This window comes from Ochotona princeps, chromosome 19 (assembly GCF_030435755.1).
Source record: "Ochotona princeps isolate mOchPri1 chromosome 19, mOchPri1.hap1, whole genome shotgun sequence".
Lineage (NCBI taxonomy): Eukaryota > Metazoa > Chordata > Mammalia > Lagomorpha > Ochotonidae > Ochotona > Ochotona princeps.
The window spans coordinates 31,689,749-31,707,235 of record NC_080850.1 but is presented as its reverse complement, the minus strand read 5'-3'; the positions used below and the strand labels follow the sequence as shown (position 1 = coordinate 31,707,235).

General features: G+C 39.2%; 2 protein-coding genes across 5 annotated transcripts in view; one reads left to right on the top strand and one right to left on the bottom strand.

The window, feature by feature from the left end:
- Window positions 1-11,618, top strand: part of MATR3 (matrin 3) — a 33,304-nt gene extending 21,686 nt beyond the window's left edge. For all 4 annotated transcript variants that reach the window (XM_004586461.3, XM_058677848.1, XM_004586462.3 and 1 more), the window contains 11 exons: window positions 202-314; window positions 565-617; window positions 1,605-1,730; window positions 2,164-2,289; window positions 2,451-2,618; window positions 3,909-4,040; window positions 4,988-5,031; window positions 5,127-5,496; window positions 6,797-7,019; window positions 7,455-7,576; window positions 10,369-11,618. In XM_004586461.3, the coding sequence (XP_004586518.1) occupies window positions 202-314; window positions 565-617; window positions 1,605-1,730; window positions 2,164-2,289; window positions 2,451-2,618; window positions 3,909-4,040; window positions 4,988-5,031; window positions 5,127-5,496; window positions 6,797-7,019; window positions 7,455-7,576; window positions 10,369-10,419 (1,528 nt within the window). In that variant the 3' untranslated portion in view covers window positions 10,420-11,618. The remainder of the gene's footprint in view (window positions 1-201; window positions 315-564; window positions 618-1,604; window positions 1,731-2,163; window positions 2,290-2,450; window positions 2,619-3,908; window positions 4,041-4,987; window positions 5,032-5,126; window positions 5,497-6,796; window positions 7,020-7,454; window positions 7,577-10,368) is intronic.
- Window positions 11,619-16,617: 4,999 nt separating this feature from the next.
- The window catches only part of LOC101519929 (stimulator of interferon genes protein), a 118,730-nt gene continuing 117,860 nt past the window's right edge, over window positions 16,618-17,487 (bottom strand). Inside the window, exon 8 of the mRNA XM_058677803.1 lies at window positions 16,618-16,635. The gene's annotated coding sequence lies outside the window, so the exon portion shown is untranslated. The remainder of the gene's footprint in view (window positions 16,636-17,487) is intronic.

Genomic DNA, 17,487 nt, shown 5'->3' with positions numbered 1-17,487 from the left:
GTTATTTATAGTAAGAGAATTTTCTGAAAAATTCATGTAGTTTTTGTTTTTACTGTTACATGACTCTTCCACCCCACCCCAGTTAGTTATATACAAATTCTGCCAAATGTGAATTGCTCATCATACAAAAGATAATTTAAGAGTAAACCTTAATTATTTCTGACAGACCTGTTTATATTTGTTATGTGTTCACATTTCTAGGGGTGATCCATTCATGTTGCAGCAATCTACAAATCCAGCACCAGGAATTCTGGGACCCCCACCTCCCTCATTCCATCTTGGAGGACCAGCAGTTGGACCAAGAGGAAATCTGGGTGATTATGTGAATTTCATACTACCTCTTAATGGGTTTGCCATGAAATTTAAATGAACTGACTTTAGGCAAAAGAAGTTTTACTCAAACATTACTCAGATTTACATAGCATAAAAAGACATGGTGATCATAAACAGTTGTAATATCCTCTCGTTTGTCCAATATTCAGTTTAAATGAATTATTAAGCTCAAGCATTATTTCCTACAAAGCTTATAGATACTTTCTTCCCTCTGTTAACCTCCCCATAAAGGTGCTGGAAATGGGAATCTGCAAGGACCAAGACACATGCAGAAAGGCAGAGTGGTCAGTATACAGATATTCCTTTTACTTCATTGTGTTGGGGGATTTGATTTGGATTAAAAGAGAAGTGAATCTGTGTCACGTTCCTTGTTGTGGCAAAATTGGTATGGTTTTGATAATAGCCAAAACTTTGTTTAAAAAAATTTGTTTGCTTATTTGAAACACAGAGTTATAAAAAGGGAAAACCAAAAAATGGATCTTCAATCCAATGGTTCACTGCCCAAAAGGTCAGAATGGTTAGGGCTAAGCCAGGTGAAACCAGGAACCCAGAATTCCTTTGGGTTTCCTTTCTTCTACTGCTTTCCCCTTCCTACATGTGTTAGCAGAAAACTTGAAGGTAGAACAAATTCAACTCAGACTGATGATCTGATAAGGGATGCTGTTGTCACAACCTGTGGCTTCACCTACTGTACCATGATGATGGCCCCTGTATAATTTTCTTATGTTCATCTAATCTTGATTGAACATCTTAGTAGCCTTGCTACTCACGATATTCATTATAAAAATTATAAAAATTATAAAAATTCCAGGCAAGTGTTTGGCCTAATTCATACGGCCCTCTTGAGGTACCTACACGCCATATTTGGAGTGCCTGGGTTCAAGTCCCTTTTCTGCTTCTCACCCAGTTTCTTCCAATGTGTATCTTGGAGACAGTAGGTGATGATGCTAGTGCTTGAGTCCCTTCCACCCATGTGGCAGATCTAGGTAGAGTTTCAAGCTGTTGGGTTGAGCCTGTCTCAGATGCCAGATTTTGAAAGCATTAGGAGAGTGAACCAGCAGACCAAAGATACCAAGATGCATTCTTAATCTCTCTCTTACTCCCACTCCTCTGCAAGTTTGAGATAATCTAAACATTGTGAGAGTCAGAATTTACCTAAATGTACATTTGCTTAACCCCATAGTGTTATAAATTCTCTGACAGTAATAGTATGTGACTTGTTTCAGAGTGTTGCTAAACAAATCTCGATGTGCTGTTTTTCTAATGGATAGGAAACAAGCCGAGTTGTTCACATCATGGATTTTCAGCGAGGGAAAAACTTGAGATATCAGCTGTTACAGCTTGTGGAACCATTTGGGGTCATTTCAAATCATCTGATTCTAAATAAAATTAATGAGGTATGAATTAGAATAAACATTTGTTCATGCTGCTAACTTATTTCCTAAAGAACCTAAATGGTGTTGCATGACAAAAGGAATCCAGTGTAATTTTTTTAAATCATGAGTTTGGCTTATAAGCGAGGAAAAGCTGAAATACATTAATATTAGTAATATTAATAGATTAGTATGAATTTGCAGTTAAAATTATCCTTTAGTAGTAGTCAACATTTGATTACCTGTAAGTGCTGTAAAATAAAAATTCCTTGTATGGCTGTTTGAAACCTTTGTCAAAATGATGCCAAATCATTATTTCATTAAAGTAGCCTTTTAATAAGTTCTGAAATTGGCAATATTAGTTTTCCTTAAATATTGGGCACAGCATCTAGAATAATTTTAAACAGTTTTGCTTGTGTTTTTCTTTAAGAAGTTACCGTTTTTGGTACAATTTCAGGCATTTATTGAAATGGCAACCACAGAAGATGCTCAGGCTGCAGTGGATTATTATACAACCACACCAGCGTTAGTATTCGGCAAACCAGTGAGAGTTCATTTGTCCCAAAAGTATAAAAGAATAAAGGTAATACATAGCACGCTTTTTTTGTAACTGAAGTACTTATATGCACAAAATTATTGCTAAAAATTAATATATTCTTAATTATTGACTAATAATTATATCATGCCCATCAGTGTTTGACTTAAAACATTTTCCTCTCTACCTTTCTCCTCAATTTCTTAAAGAAACCTGAAGGGAAGCCAGATCAGAAATTTGACCAAAAGCAGGAGCTTGGACGTGTGATACATCTCAGCAATTTGCCTCATTCTGGCTATTCTGATAGTGCTGTCCTCAAGCTTGCTGAACCTTACGGGAAAATAAAGAATTACATACTGATGAGGATGAAGAGTCAGGTGATACGCACACACATTGTATATGCATATGTAAATCTTTGAAGGTTTTGAAAAAAAGATTGTTTAAATGCTTTTTAAGATGTATCAGGAAAGTTCAGTATAGTTACTATCACCAGCATTGTGCAGTGTTTTCTTATTCATTTGCTAATGAACTAATTTTTTTGAGTCATGGAAAATGCCCATGATACACAGTGAGTGAATGAAAAATTGAAAGTAAAGATCTTTTCCCTTGCCATGCATATAATTCCATAAAACTAAAAACTACTGGTTTTTAAAGTTTTCTTTAAAAAATCTTGCTTGAATCTATTAGTTAATTACAAAATTATCTGTATACATTTATTTGTTTGTTTAATAAGGAAGAGTTAGAATGAGACCACAATCTTCATCCACTGGTTCACTTCCCAACTGACCACAACAGCTAAACTATACCGGAGTAGAACCAATAACTAGGTGCTTCCTTTGGTCTTCCAGATGGGTGGGTTGGCTTGTGTTCAAGGAATTAAACCATCTTCCATTGCTATTCATAGGCAATAGCAGGGAGCTGGAATGGAGGTGGAACAACCAGGGCTCCCCAGTTGGCACCCGTATAAGATGCTAGCACTATAGGCTTAAGATTTTTCTTGGAAGGGCAGAAAAACAAAAAGAAGGATAGACAGAAAGATATTCCAACGCTGATTCACTATCCAAATGGCTACAGTAACCAGAGCTGAGCCGATCTGGGACCGGCTGCCTCTTCCAGGTCTCCCACACAGGCGTAGGGTCCCAAGGCCTGGCCCTTCCTCGACTGCTTTCGCAGGCCACAAGCAAGGAGGTGGAAGGGAAGTGGTGCAGCCAGGAAAGGAACCGATGCCCATATAGGATCCCACACATGTAAGGCGAGGACTTTAGCCACTTGACTGCAGCACAGGGCCCTTATAGGCATCTGTTGTGCTAGTTCCATAAATATACTTTTATCCCTTCAACTAGTGTCATGAAGCTTCCTCAAAAAGTTTGAGAAAACAGAATTAAAAGTAAGTTTATTTTGGTGCTGCAAAATTATTTTCATGGATTTTAGAGTGTTTTTGCACCAAAATAAACTCACACTTTGAAAAAAAGAATAACTTAATTTTTTGTTTTTTTCCTGAGAAGGCAGACTAATGCAGAGAGAATGGTTGGGGGCTGTTCCATTCTATTGCTAGCTTCTCAGTAACTCTTGCCAGTGTTGCTAAGTTTAAATTTTCATGACAAGTAGAATAAGTAATGAAACCTCACTGCCTTGAAAATAATTCCCTCTTTGGTTTTTCACTTTAGGCATTTATAGAAATGGAGACGAGAGAAGATGCAATGGCAATGGTTGACCATTGTTTGAAAAAGGCCCTTTGGTTTCAAGGGAGGTGTGTGAAGGTTGACCTTTCTGAGAAATATAAAAAACTGGTACTAAGGGTATGTAGTGCTTCATTTGCCATTAATAAAAGTATTGTTTTCATATATTTTAGTCACAGCATTCTTATAAGCAGTTTTGTGTGTGAAAAATACAAAATTTGGTTACTGAGCGGTTTTTGTTATTTTCTTCTTGATAGTAACAGATGGTTTTTCATTTGTGCTAGTTTTTTTGGTTCATTCATTCATTTGTATAAATCAGAATTAACAAAGGAAGAGGAATAGAGAGATATCTCCTGTCCATTGATTCATTTCCTGGATGCCTATAATGGCATGAACTAAGCCAGCAGGAGCTGGGAAACTGGTGCCCTTACAGGATGTGGGGGTCAAAGCCAGTGGCTCTACCTGCTGCACCACAATATCATTTCATGTGGGTTTTTTAGTTGGTTTGTTTTTAGGATTTACCTATTTGAAAGGGTTACAGAAAGATATTTCATCAGCTGGTTGTTCACCTCAAAAAGGCTGAAATAACCAGGCCTTGACCAGTCCAAAGCTAGGAACCCTGAATTCCAATCTGGGTTTCCTGCGTGTCAGATGCTCATGCGTTTGGGCTGGCTCACGTACGCTGCTTTGCCAGGTGCATTAGCAGGGAGCTGGATCGTAAGAGGGACAGCCAGAACTGAAACTACCACGCATACAAGTGCTTGCTTCACAGGCAGCAGCTTTTTCCTGCTGTACCATCATACTGGCCTCGAGGCTCTAGTTCTATAGAGAATACTTTCATTATGTTTCATCTGAAATACTACTTAAGTAGAATTTTGACATCAAAATATTTAATTTGTTCCTTTTGGAGTTTGATCATAGGCAGTTTACATTCTTGAGTGGGATTCAAATTATGTACGCTGAATTGATTACATAAGGGATGACCACCAAATTATTAGTCATATGGATAATTGTATATTCTACAATGAACATATTTTAATATTAGTGCAAATTTTTTTATCTTTCAGATTCCCAACAGAGGTATTGACTTACTGAAAAAGGATAAATCCCGGTAATTTTAATTTATGTGTTTTATTCACTATGATATTAAATTTTTAATTTTTTCCAACCAAGACAAATTAACTGGTATTATCTTTTTGATTCCAGAAAAAGATCTTATTCTCCAGATGGCAAAGAATCTCCAAGTGATAAAAAATCCAAAACTGATGGCTCCCAGAAGACCGAAAGCACAGCCGAAGGTAAAGAACAAGAAGAGAAGTCAGGTGAAGATGGTGAGAAAGAAACAAAGGAGGACCAGACAGAACAAGAACCTAATATGCTTCTTGAATCTGAAGATGAACTACTTGTGGATGAAGAAGAAGCAGCAGCACTGCTAGAAAGTGGCAGTTCAGTAGGAGATGAGACTGATCTTGCTAACTTAGGTGATGTGACTAATGATGGGAAAAAGGAAGCATCAGATAAAGCTGTGAAAAAAGATGGAAGTGCTTCAACTGCAGCAAAGAAGAAGCTTAAAAAGGTAAAGATTTTGTGTTTGCTTATTTTGATGGACATTAGATAAGCATTTCCAGTAATTCATGCCGATAGTGTCCTGAAAGGAGAATTATGTCACTAAGGAAGATGTCACATAGAAAGCAGCCATAAATACTTAAATCTAAATTCTGCAGTAAATAGGTTAAATGAGACATTCTATTAGAGGTTAAAGGGCCTGGCGTGATTAGTCCAGTGGCTAAATCCTTGTCTTGCATGTGCCAGGATCCCATATGGATTCTGGTTCATTTCCCAACTGCTCTACTTCCCATCAGCTCCTTAATAAGTTTGGTGGAAAAATGGTGAACTTCAGTAGGAACCTTTGTAGAAATGAGGAAGAAAGGTGTGTTTCAGAGTTATATTGATAATTCGTTAATTCCTGGGAAGCCAGCCTCAAAATGCAGGTTGTTTTAATGTTTGTTGTTGTTGTTTGCTTGTTTGTTTTTTGTTTTGTTTTGTTTTTTAAAGATTTATTTATTTTTATTACAAAGTCAGATACACAGAGAGGAGGAGAGACAGAGAGGAAGATCTTCCGTCAGATGATTCACTCCCCAAGTGAGCCACAACAACCAGTGCTGCGCTGATCCGATGCAGGGAACCAGGAACCTCTTCCGGGTCTCCCACGCGGGTGCAGTGTCCCAATGAATTGGGCCTCGACTGCTTTCCCAGGCCACAAGCAGGGAGCTGGATGGGAAGTGGAGCTGCCGGGATTAGAACCGGCGCCCAAATGGGATCCCGAGGCATTCAAGGCGAGGACTTCAGCAGCTAGGCCACGCCACCGGGCCCGCTTGTTTGTTTCTTTAAAATTTATTTATTTTTTATTGGGAAGGCAGATTTTACAAAGAGAAAGAGGTACAGAGAGAAAGATGTTTCATCCACTCGTTCACTCCCCAAATGGCTACAACAGCCAAAGCTGAGCCAATCCAAAACCAGGTTCTAGGAGCTTCTTCCAGGTCTCCCACACGGGTGCAGAGAGTCCCAAGGCTTTGGACTGTCCTCAGCTGCTTTCCCAGGCCACAAGCAGGCAGCTGGATGGGAAGTGGAACAGCTGGGGCATGAACCGCCACTCATGTGGAAATGCTGGCACGGGAGGTTTTCTCTTCAAGAAATACACAGACAGAGGAATGCTGCAAGATAATTGTAGCTGGGTACATTTCCCAGAGACACAGAAGGTTATGTCACGTGATCAGGTTGGTGATCAGGCAGAGTTTGGATCTCAGAAACTTCGTAAATTGGGTATGGCTTTTAAATCTCTTCAGAAAAATGATGATGGTTTGGTTGACATTAAGGTGGACAAGATTGAGGAACTCGAGCAAGAAAATGAAGCAGCATTGGAAAATGGAGTTAAAAATGAGGAAAATACAGAACCAGGTGCTGAATCTACAGAGAATACTGACGATCCAGGCAAAGACACCAGTGAAAATGCAGATGGCCAAAATGATGAAAACAAGGAGGACTATACTATCCCAGATGAGTATAGAATTGGACCGTATCAGCCCAATGTTCCTGTTGGTGAGTTTTAAGACTTTGTTCTTTCCCATTGACCATTCCCTTCCCCAGAATGTCCTACTGAAAATAGGTCATACTCCAGCATTAAATATCCTTTTTTCTGTGGTGAACAATTGATAACTCATAATTCATACATTGCTCTTTCCTCTGAAATTGTGTCTTCTGATTTTGTATTTTGTTACCATTTCTTGGTAGGATCTCTTTTCTCAAAGATTTCTGAAGATTGCACATTGCCTTTTGATTTTCTGTTACGTTCTTACCTTTTCAAGCAGTGCCATTAGCAGAGGCAAACTCAACTAGTAACATGGTGTTTTGTTTTGCTTTTTTAACTTAGGCCATATTGGACTTTTCATAAATGTTTTTCTCTTTCAGGTTGTATTGACAAGTAAAATAGTTTGAGAGTACTACATTTGTAAGAATGTATATTTGTGTTTCTAGGTATAGACTATGTGATACCAAAAACAGGGTTTTACTGTAAGCTGTGTTCACTATTTTATACAAATGAAGAAGTTGCAAAGAACACGCACTGCAGCAGCCTTCCTCATTATCAGAAATTAAAGGTAAGGCAGTCACAGTGGGCAGTACCCAGAAATCAGTCTCTTAGAAGATTTACTTTTAAACATAGAGGGACAAACAATTCCTACTTGAATAATTTGAAATTTTTATAACAGGTGATCATTTTAAGGACTACATTTTCAAATAGCTAAAGGAAAAGGATGAAGTGGTAAGGAATTCATAATTATAGATACTTACTTTCCAAAATTCTGAAGTGCTCCAAACTAAAACTGTAGAGCACTGTCAAGTCGTTAAATAGAAAATTCTGAGCCTGGTGTGATAGCCTAGTGGCTAAAGTCCTCGCCTTGAATGTGCCAGGATCCCATATGTGTGCCAGTTCGTATCCCAGCTGCTCCACTTCCCTTCCATATCCCTGCTTGTGACCTGGGTAAGAAATAGGGGACACCCCAAGGCTTTGGGACCCTGCACCTGAGTAGGAGACCTGGAGGAGGTTCCTGGCTCCTGGCTCTGGATTGGATCAGCTCAGCTGCAGCTGTTGAGACCACTTTTAGAGAGTAAACCAGGAAATGGAAGATCTTTTTAATCTCCTCTCTGTGGATCTGACTTTCCAATATAAATAAATAAATAAATCCTAAAATTAAAAAAAAAAAATAGAAAACTCCACAAATGACTTCATAAAATTATTTTCAGTGCAATGGCTGAAGCGTAAATGAATTTCTTGGGTTTTGTTTGTTTAAAATTTATTTTACTTGAGAGTTACCGAGAAAGCGAGACAGGGATTTTCCCTTCATTTTTTTATTCTCCAATAGCCACAATGGCTAGAGCTGGTCCAGTCCAAAGCTGGTAGGCTTTAACTTCTTCCAGGTTTCCCATCTGTGTGTCTTGGGACATCCCCAGCTGCTTTCCCAGGCAGGGAGCTGGATCAGCCGTGAACAGTCAGAACTAAAACTGGCATTCATGTGGAATACTGACTCTGCAGGATAAGGATTATTGAGTTGTTACACCATAGCACTAGCCCATGAGTTTCATGTTTAAGCTTGAGTCTCATTCTTGTAGTGTATTTACAAATATCCCAAAATAGAAAATACGAAATGCAGAAAGAACATTTGTGATTTCTAGGTATGTACAAGGTATATGTATTGAGCAGTCTTTAGACATACTGTTTTATATTTAGATAGATGCTGACATTGAACTTTGAAAATAATTGCAATTCTTGGTCTTAACCACATTATTTTATAACATTTCTGTGAACTTTATGAAAGTGATCTTCAGCTACTTAATGGTAAAAACAGGGTTTCTGTTGTTTTGTTGGTTTTTGTTTGTTCTGCTTAAGAATTTCCCCACAAAAGTAATTTTTTGTTGGTTTCCATTTATTCCCTCCCATAAAACCAAATGAAACAACAGTAACATTAAGATTTTATTTCATAATAAAACAAAGGTTGAAGATTCGAGCTAGATCACTAGGCCTTTTATCGCCTCCCAGTTCTAAAGGTTGACATATTTTAATAGCCAACATTCTCAGCTGCGGGTGTAGTTTTTTCCTTTTCCTAAAAATCTGACTTTGCCGGCCGTGACCACACTGCTTGCCCTGGGCGTACAGGGAGTCTGCCCTTCTTACACTGTGTTACTGAATGGGGCTGCTGCTCACCACGCTTCTTGCAGGAGGTCTGGCACGTTTTTGGATCACTCACCGTGTTTGCAAAGCACTATTGCTTTATAAAATTAATTATCATTAAGTGCAATATAATATGAGAATCTTTACAATAAATAACATTCTTAGGTGAGTGGTCATTCTTTTGTTTGGGGTTAGTATTTTCCTTTGGTGTATAATGACTTCAATCATGTATATCTGTTTTGTTTTTGCTTTTTATTATTTTATTTTCGGTGTTATTTACATAGTTGACAAAAATTGCATGCCCATGAGAATCACTGAATAGGGTTGAGAGGGTTGAGCTGTATGGGAAGGTGGGTGGGACAAATGCTTCCGATTTTCCTTTTCTCCTGTTGGACAGTTTGGGGACATCTGCTCTCAGCTGCCAAACTATGTCAGTGCCTGAGGATGGGGGCGTTCACTTTATGTCATCTTAGAAACCCTATTGTGGAAAAGATTGCTCCAGGAGTATTGTTTGAGTGGTTCCAAAACACTGTTGGTTTTGCTCATTATAACCCTTTGCAATATTTATAGAGTTGATATGGAACAAGTACAAATTAAAAAAAAACTTTGGGTATTTTAGATTTCATTTTTTAAATATATCTTTGTATCTGATTAAAGATCTCTAGAGTCTGGAAACACAAGACTGATGATATAGGTTCAAAACCTGTAGGTACAGCTCAGCTATCTGCTGTTGTAAAATTCGTTGAAACAGCCACAATTATCCAAGTAGTGATCATGGCTACTCTTTTAAGGGCTACAACTTGGTGCAGAATTGAGTTGTTGAACAAATATAAAAAATATTTACTACTTTCTTTAGGAAAATGATTTTCCATCTTAATAGAACATTTAGCAAATTGATGTTAAGTGATATCTTAGCAGCACCAGTTTTATGAGTTTGAATATCTTCATTTTCTCATTTCTAAAGCCAAAGGCTGATTACACATTCAAATACCTATTTATCACCTTTGTATCATTTTTCTAATGTTATTGCAGTATTCTCTGAGCTAGTTTACTTCTGTATCTTTGGCTAGTAAGAATGCCTCATTCTTGAAAATAATCATACTGTTCATATTATATTCGGTCCTATTCTTGGGCAGAATATTTCATTCATAAATGCATATGTTGAATTTCTTTTTTAAGTCCTGCAATTACCTTTTCCCTCTTTTTTTTTTTTTTTTGTAGAAGTTTCTGAATAAATTGGCAGAAGAACGCCGGCAGAAGAAGGAAGCTTAAGATGTTCAAGAAACTTAATGAGTTCGAAGGAAAAAAATGGTTCTTTGTTTTTATTGTTAACCTTTTTTAAATACAATACTGATAGTTAGGAGAAAGTATTGTACTCTTTTGTTTTAGTGGAAAAATAATAGATGTCTGTTCATGTGTTAAGTGTTATAGCAAGAGATACATACACGGTTAAGTTAATGAAAAGTAGTTTTTCTTTTATCAGAATAACAGACATAAAATGACTTTGTAGAGATTGACTTGTAAGCTACTTAAGACAACTTGCACCACTAAGAAAAAGATAACATAGAACCATTCGGGAAAATGAAATTAAGTAGTTCTAAGCTTCAAAATGTCAACTTTTGATTCCGTTCAATAAAGAACAAAACCAAGTGGGGGTTTTTTGTTTGTTTGTTTGTTTGTTTTTGTTTTTGTTGTTGTTGTTACTTTCATCTGAAACATTCCACATTTTAATCTGAGCCTTGCAGACTATTCATTTGGAATTGAAGCTTTGTTGGTTGAGTTTGTTTGAACGTCTTCATATGTAAGATTGGCATTTCAGATACGGGTGCAGTTTTCTTTGTCATTGCTGTTGTTTAGGTGATAAGAAATATTAAGTAATTGACTTTAGATTTTGTAACTTTTTCCCTTGAGTTCCTGCTAGATTTCGTATTCTAGTAGTTAATGTATTTTCAGTGAAATGTAAAAATGTTCCCGTTCTCTTTGACCAGTATTAATTTCTTGAGATCTTACTGCTTGTCACTTGAATCCTGTAGTTGTCGTATATCTCTGGTATAAGCAACATTTGATTTGTTGAAGTGTGTAGACCATCTCTTCATATTTTCAAGATGTGATTTTACATTCCTGCAGCATTTTAAGACCAGTTTGGCCATAATTCTAGACGCACGCTTCTAATTCATGGACCTGCACATGTGACCTTTGTGAACAGAAGTTTGCATGTATAATCTGTGTTTCCTTGTAACTTCCTGGTATATACTGCTTATATCTGTGGATTCAAGTTGCTAAAGTGAATACCAATAAAAAAAACCTAGGCCATGTTCATTGGTTATACATGTTTGGAATGTTAACCAATATATTTGTCAGTTGTGCTTTTTATTCGCTGTTAAGATTTTGTGCATGCTTTAACAAAGTATTTTTTAATCTACAGTAAGTGTTATAAAGACTGCTACTAAAGGTCTGGATTTTAAACTTTTGATGCTGGTGGATTTCTTGTTCCTGTTACATAACATGAAATGGGGCTCTTTAAAGAGTGTTAATTTAAAGAGATAACAGGATTTTGATTAGACGCATCCAGTCTTAACAGTAAATTGGAAATTACATTAAATAGCAAAAATTAGTTCTGCCAGCCTTTCGAAGTAATTACATATGACATTGCATACTGGATCACCTGTGAGAGAACAAATTTTTAATTTTAAAAAGTACTTTCAGTTGTTAATACCCAAATAATTAAAGGATATTGCAATCACTCATCCTGATGGTCAGATGACTGTTTTAATGTAACATGTACAAAAAATCCTTGCCAGATGAATTCTACTTAATTTTAGCCTTTACTAATTACCCACTTTTAATTCCAAATTTAACTAACACCAGCTACAGAAAGCATTATGTGTACAATGAGATCCTTGTTTCCTGTCAATGATAACTGTTTTATAACAACCTTTGTTGAATTTGGTGAATTGACAGCCTGAGAGGGATAGATAAGAAACAGATCTTGCATCGGCTTATTCACTCCAGCCAGTCTTCAGCATCATTCCTGAGCTCACCTGCAGGAAAGTGGATTGGAAGCAGAGCAGCAGCTATGACTAGAACATCAAATAAATGTGGAATGCTTATAAGGCCAAGCTAGATCTTCCATCTATTAGTTAAATTTCATCAGCAGCTTGATATGCCCCAGGCTGGGGCCAGGAATTTTATTCCACGTATATGGCAGGAACAGAAATTGACACAGAAAACAAATATTGGCAACAGAAAACAAATATTGGAGTCTGTTGGCTCAATAGCTAATTTTTTTTAAGGATTTATTTGTTTTTATTGGAAAGTCAGATATAAAGAGAGGAAGATTTCCCCAAACCACAAGCAAGAATCTGGATGGGAAGCGTGGTCACTGAGATTAGAACCGGTGCCCATATGGGATCCCGGCATATGCAAGGTGAGGATTTTAGCCACTAGATTACCAAGCCAGGCCCTCAAGCTAAATCCTTATAAGTGTCAAAATACCATAAGGGTGCTGCTTGTGTCCCAGCTGCTGCATTTCTCATCCAGCTCCCTGCAAGTGGCCTGGGAAAGCAGTGGAGGAATCCCAAAGTTGACTTGGATATTTGTCACATTATTTAGTCTCTGGGACATTTGCATAGTGTGTAAGTGTTCCTGGTTCACCTCTAAACTGCTCTTCCGATACAGTTTTCTGTACCATAGGAAGTAGTACGTACCTCAAGAAAATTGTTTCCTGCCATCGGGGCTCCCAGCTCCTGGCTTAACCTCATCCATCTCTGCCAATTGGTAATGTTTAGGGAATAAGCTGGTAAAAACAAAATGGGAGACTTTTAAAAGATAGCTTGAACAAACATAGGAGCAACTTTATTGTTGAAACTGGTTGAGCATAGCTGAAGGCTAAAATTTTCCCTGAATTTGATAGTTTTGGGCTAGGACTCTGAGCTGTTTATATAAATGGTTTAGTTGTTTTTGTTTTTTTAAAATTTATTTTTATCAAAAAAATATACACAGAGGAGAAACCAAGAGAAAGACCTTCATTCCATTGATTTACTCCCCAAGTGGCCGCAACAGCCGGAGCTGAGCTCATACAAAGCCAGGATTTCCCTTCTGGACCTTCCACTCGGGTGCAGGGTCCCAAGGCTTTGGGCCATCCTCAGCTGCTTTTCCAGGCCACAAGCAGGGAGCTGGATGGGAAGCAGGGCTGCCAGGATTAGAACCAGTGCCCGTATAGGATCCCGGCACTTGCAATGCGAGGGTTTTAGCTACTAGGACACTGTGCCAGGTCCAAACTGGTTTCATTTAAGGAATTCTACTCTGACAAGTGTTCTACAAATATCAAATGAAGACAGGTTTTTAGACAAGTGCACAAATAGTTATGCGAACTCTGACCAGTGCTACTGAGTCTTACTATCAATCTCTAGTCTCAGCCTTGCTGGGCCTCAGAATTTTTAATTGCTATGTTCTGGATGATCTTTCTTGATAAATTTCATGTGCTATCAAGCAAGGATGAAGGTTGTTGGAAGCAGCTAGTATTAGAACACTAGATACGAGTTCTAACCTTCATTTTAAGTACAATTTTTTTGTAGCCAGAAGTACTTCAGAGTCCTCTTTTTTTAAGATGCCTTTTTTTTTTTTTTATTGGAAAGGGCTATCAGACTTACAGAAAGAATGAGAAAAATCCTCCATCCACTGGCTTATTTCCCAAATGGCTCCCAACAGGCGGAGCTAAGCACATCTGGAACCAGGAGCTTCTTCAAGTCTCCCAAGCAGTTTCCTGGTCCCAAGATTTTGGGCTGTTGTTCTTCACTGTTTTCCCAGGTCACTGGCAGGGAGCTGGATCAAAAGTGGGGCAGCTGGGATTCCACAATATGGGATCCTGGCACTTGAGAGAATTTAGCCATTGAGCGATCATTCTGGGCCTGAAAGTCCTCCCATTTGCTTGGAATTGCTCCATATTGAGCTAGGACACAAGCCAGGAACGGGATTGTGGTTTCCCCTAAGGGTGACAATCGAAGTACCCTTAATAAGGCATGCAGACATCTTTATTAAAGTTTTAACCATTAGCTCAAATGCCCACCATTTGGGCCAGAATTTCTACTTTTTATAGGGGGATGTCACAATTTTTATGGAAGGTTATTGAGGCAGAACCATCATGTTTTGGGATATTTGTTATCTTCCCCCTCTCTGATTTTTTATTCATTGTCCACCTTTCTCACCACAACATAAAAACTAATGAAAAAACTTAGTAATGTTGAAGTTGTTGAAATTTAATGTGATTGACAATTACTTCATATAGAACTAACTGGCATATCTGGGACTGTTTCTGTAAAAAGCCACAAGTTATTGGATAAAAATAAGATTTATGTTAACTACAGCTTTTTGGGTTTTTTTTCCCCCGAAGATTATTTACTTGAAAGTGCTTCATAGGGAGAGAGTTCAGTCTTCCATTGCTGGTTGACTACCCAAATGGCCACAAGGGCCAGACCTGAGTCATCCAGAAGCCAGAAGCTGCTTCTGTGTCTCCCTCATGGGTGATTGCAGGGGCCAAGGACTTGGGGCATCCTCTGCTCCTTTCCCAGGCACATTAGCAGGGAGCTGTATTATAAGTTAATCAGCCAAGTTTGAGCCAGTGACCTTATGGGATGCCTGGACCACAGGCACAGCCCCCTTTATTGAATTTTTATGTTTTTGAAACAGCTTGCATCCTCTGGTTCACTCTCCAGATGCTTATGAGAAATGAGGTTAAGCCATTAGCTCAGGTCTCCCCCACCAACCACTGGAACCCAGCTTAATTGCTTTGTCCCACAGTGTGTTTTGTGGGTGAATGCAGACACACTTGTGTAGAATGTGAGCATATTGAGTGGCAGCTCAGCTGCTAGGCTGAAACCTCCCAGCTTTATATGGTAACTTGTAGCTATTGTGGGGCAATGGCTTAAGGCACTGCTTGTGATACCTACATTCTGTATCAGTGCTAGTATAAGTTAATTTTCAGTCACCTCAGTGTAACTAATACTACCATGAATTTATACTGTATTGAGCTAAGGACTCAGTTAATTTTTTAGATAAACCAGGCTTAGCCAGTGCCCTGCCTTTGACTAAAACAGTGCTTTTTATTTTTCTTAAAGAATTTATTTGAAAGGCAGAGCTAGAAGAGTTCTTCATCCACTGGTTCACTCCCTAGATGCTTGGGACAGCCAGGGCTGAGCCTGTCCAAATCACTGAGAATTAGCAGAGCTCTGTATCCATTGTGGAACAACCAGGACTTACCAATGCCAGTATAGAATCTGATGCTATTTTTGAGGCTTAAATATGTGATTTCCTTTTTTTCCATTGAGTTGGCTGAAAAACCCAAAGGCAGTTAAGATGCTGATTACTTCATCCACAGCATTTGGTCTACTTCTATAAAGAGTCCTCAGTTTTTGGTATAGGGACTATGAAACTTGAGTGCTACCTCCTAATTTTCTAATTGTCGTTACCGCTGCTGTCAAACTATGGCGAGATCTGGATGAAATTGTAGGCTCCAGCTTAGCCCTCAACATCAAAGGCTTTTGTGAAGTGAATCAGTGAAACGAAGACCTTTTGTCTGTGAAAAACAGGATTTCAGTCAAGTGTAGGGGTTCACTCCCCAAGTAGCTGCAGTAGCTGGAGCTGAGCCAGTCCGAAGCCAAGAGTCAAGAGCTACTTCCAGGTCTCCATGAGGGTGCAGAGTCCCAGAGTTGTAGGCCATCCTCTACTCTCCCAGGCCATAAGTAGGGAGCTGGACGGGAAATGGAGGAGCTGGGACATGAACTGGCACTCATATTGAATCCTGACACTTGCAAGATGAGGACTTAGCCACAGACCTATCATGCCAGGCTGAAGGCATCACTCTGTAAACTCAACTTGCAAGTGAGCAGAGGTTCCTTGTGTGTAGAGGATGGCAAGGGGAACCTCAGGTTCATCAACTGTATTGTTCACAAAGGTGAACTAAACCATAACCTGGAAATTCAGATTATTCTTGCATGTGGAGGAAGCGACAGTTTTGGTTCACAGAGACACTGTTTCACAAGTGTTTTTCGATAACACCATAGTGAAGTGATATAGGTTACTAAAATCACAGATTCAGTTACTTCATGATCAATTTATCTGTCTTGAGAGAAATCTGACATCTGCTGAATCACTCAGGATGGCCACTAGATCCAGGGGTCAACCAGGCTCAAACCATATGGGATGTCACCATTACAAGCAGTGACTTTAGCCCCTCTACCACAATGTTAGCCCTTGACTAAGTTTTTTTTTTTTTTTAAGATTTATTACAAAGTCAGATATACAGAGAGAAGGAGAGACAGAGAGGAAGATCTTCCGTCCGATGATTCACTCCCCAAGTGAGCTGCAACGGCCGGTTCTGCGCCGATCCGAAGCCGGGAACCTGGAACCTCCTCCGGGTCTCCCATGCGGGTGCAGGGTCCCAAAGCTTTGGGCCATCCTCGACTGCTTTCCCAGGCCACAAGCAGGGAGCTGGTTGGGAAGTGGAGCTGCCAGGATTAGAACTGGCACCCATATGGGATCCTGGCACATGCAAGCTGAGGTTCTTGGCCACTGGCTTTTTTTTTTTTTTTTTCCCAGTATCTTCTATTGGAAAGGCTGATTTACAGAGGAGAGACAGATCTTCCATCCGCTGGTTCACTCCCCACATGGCTACAACAGCCGGAGAGCTGAACTGATCCACAGCCGGGAATTTCCTTTGCGTCTCTGCTATTTTCCTGGCCAGGAGCAGGGAGCTGGATGGGAAGTGAGCAGCTGGAACACAGAACTGAATTAATGTATGCTGCCATTTACAGGTGAAGGATTAGCTAATTGAACCATCGTGCCAGCCCCTAATGATTAGCTTTTTTAAAAGTGTATGGGTTGTGCCCACCACCGTAGCCTAGTGGCTATATCCTCATGTTGCATGTGCCAAGATCCTGTATGGGTGCCAGTTCATGTCCTGGCTCTTCCACTTCCCATTCAGCTCCCTGTTTGTGTCCTGGGAAAGCAGTACACGAAAGCCCAAAGCCTTGGGACCCTGAACCCACGTGGAAGACCTGGAAGAAGTTCCTGGCTCCTGGCTTCAGATTGGCTTAGTGGCTTAGCTCCTGCCATTAAGGCCATCTGGGTAGTGAACCAACAGACAGAAGATCTTTGTCCTCTCTAAATCTGCCTTTACAGATAATTTTTTTTTCAAGTTTCTGGGTTAACTACAGGTAAACTAAACATGTTGATTTTAGTTCTGTTTGCCCCAGCTCTCAAATGCATTACACACCATAAACTGATAGACATCACCTGCTTCCTCCAGAGCTGTATTATGGGTTGACAACCAACCCAAAACAC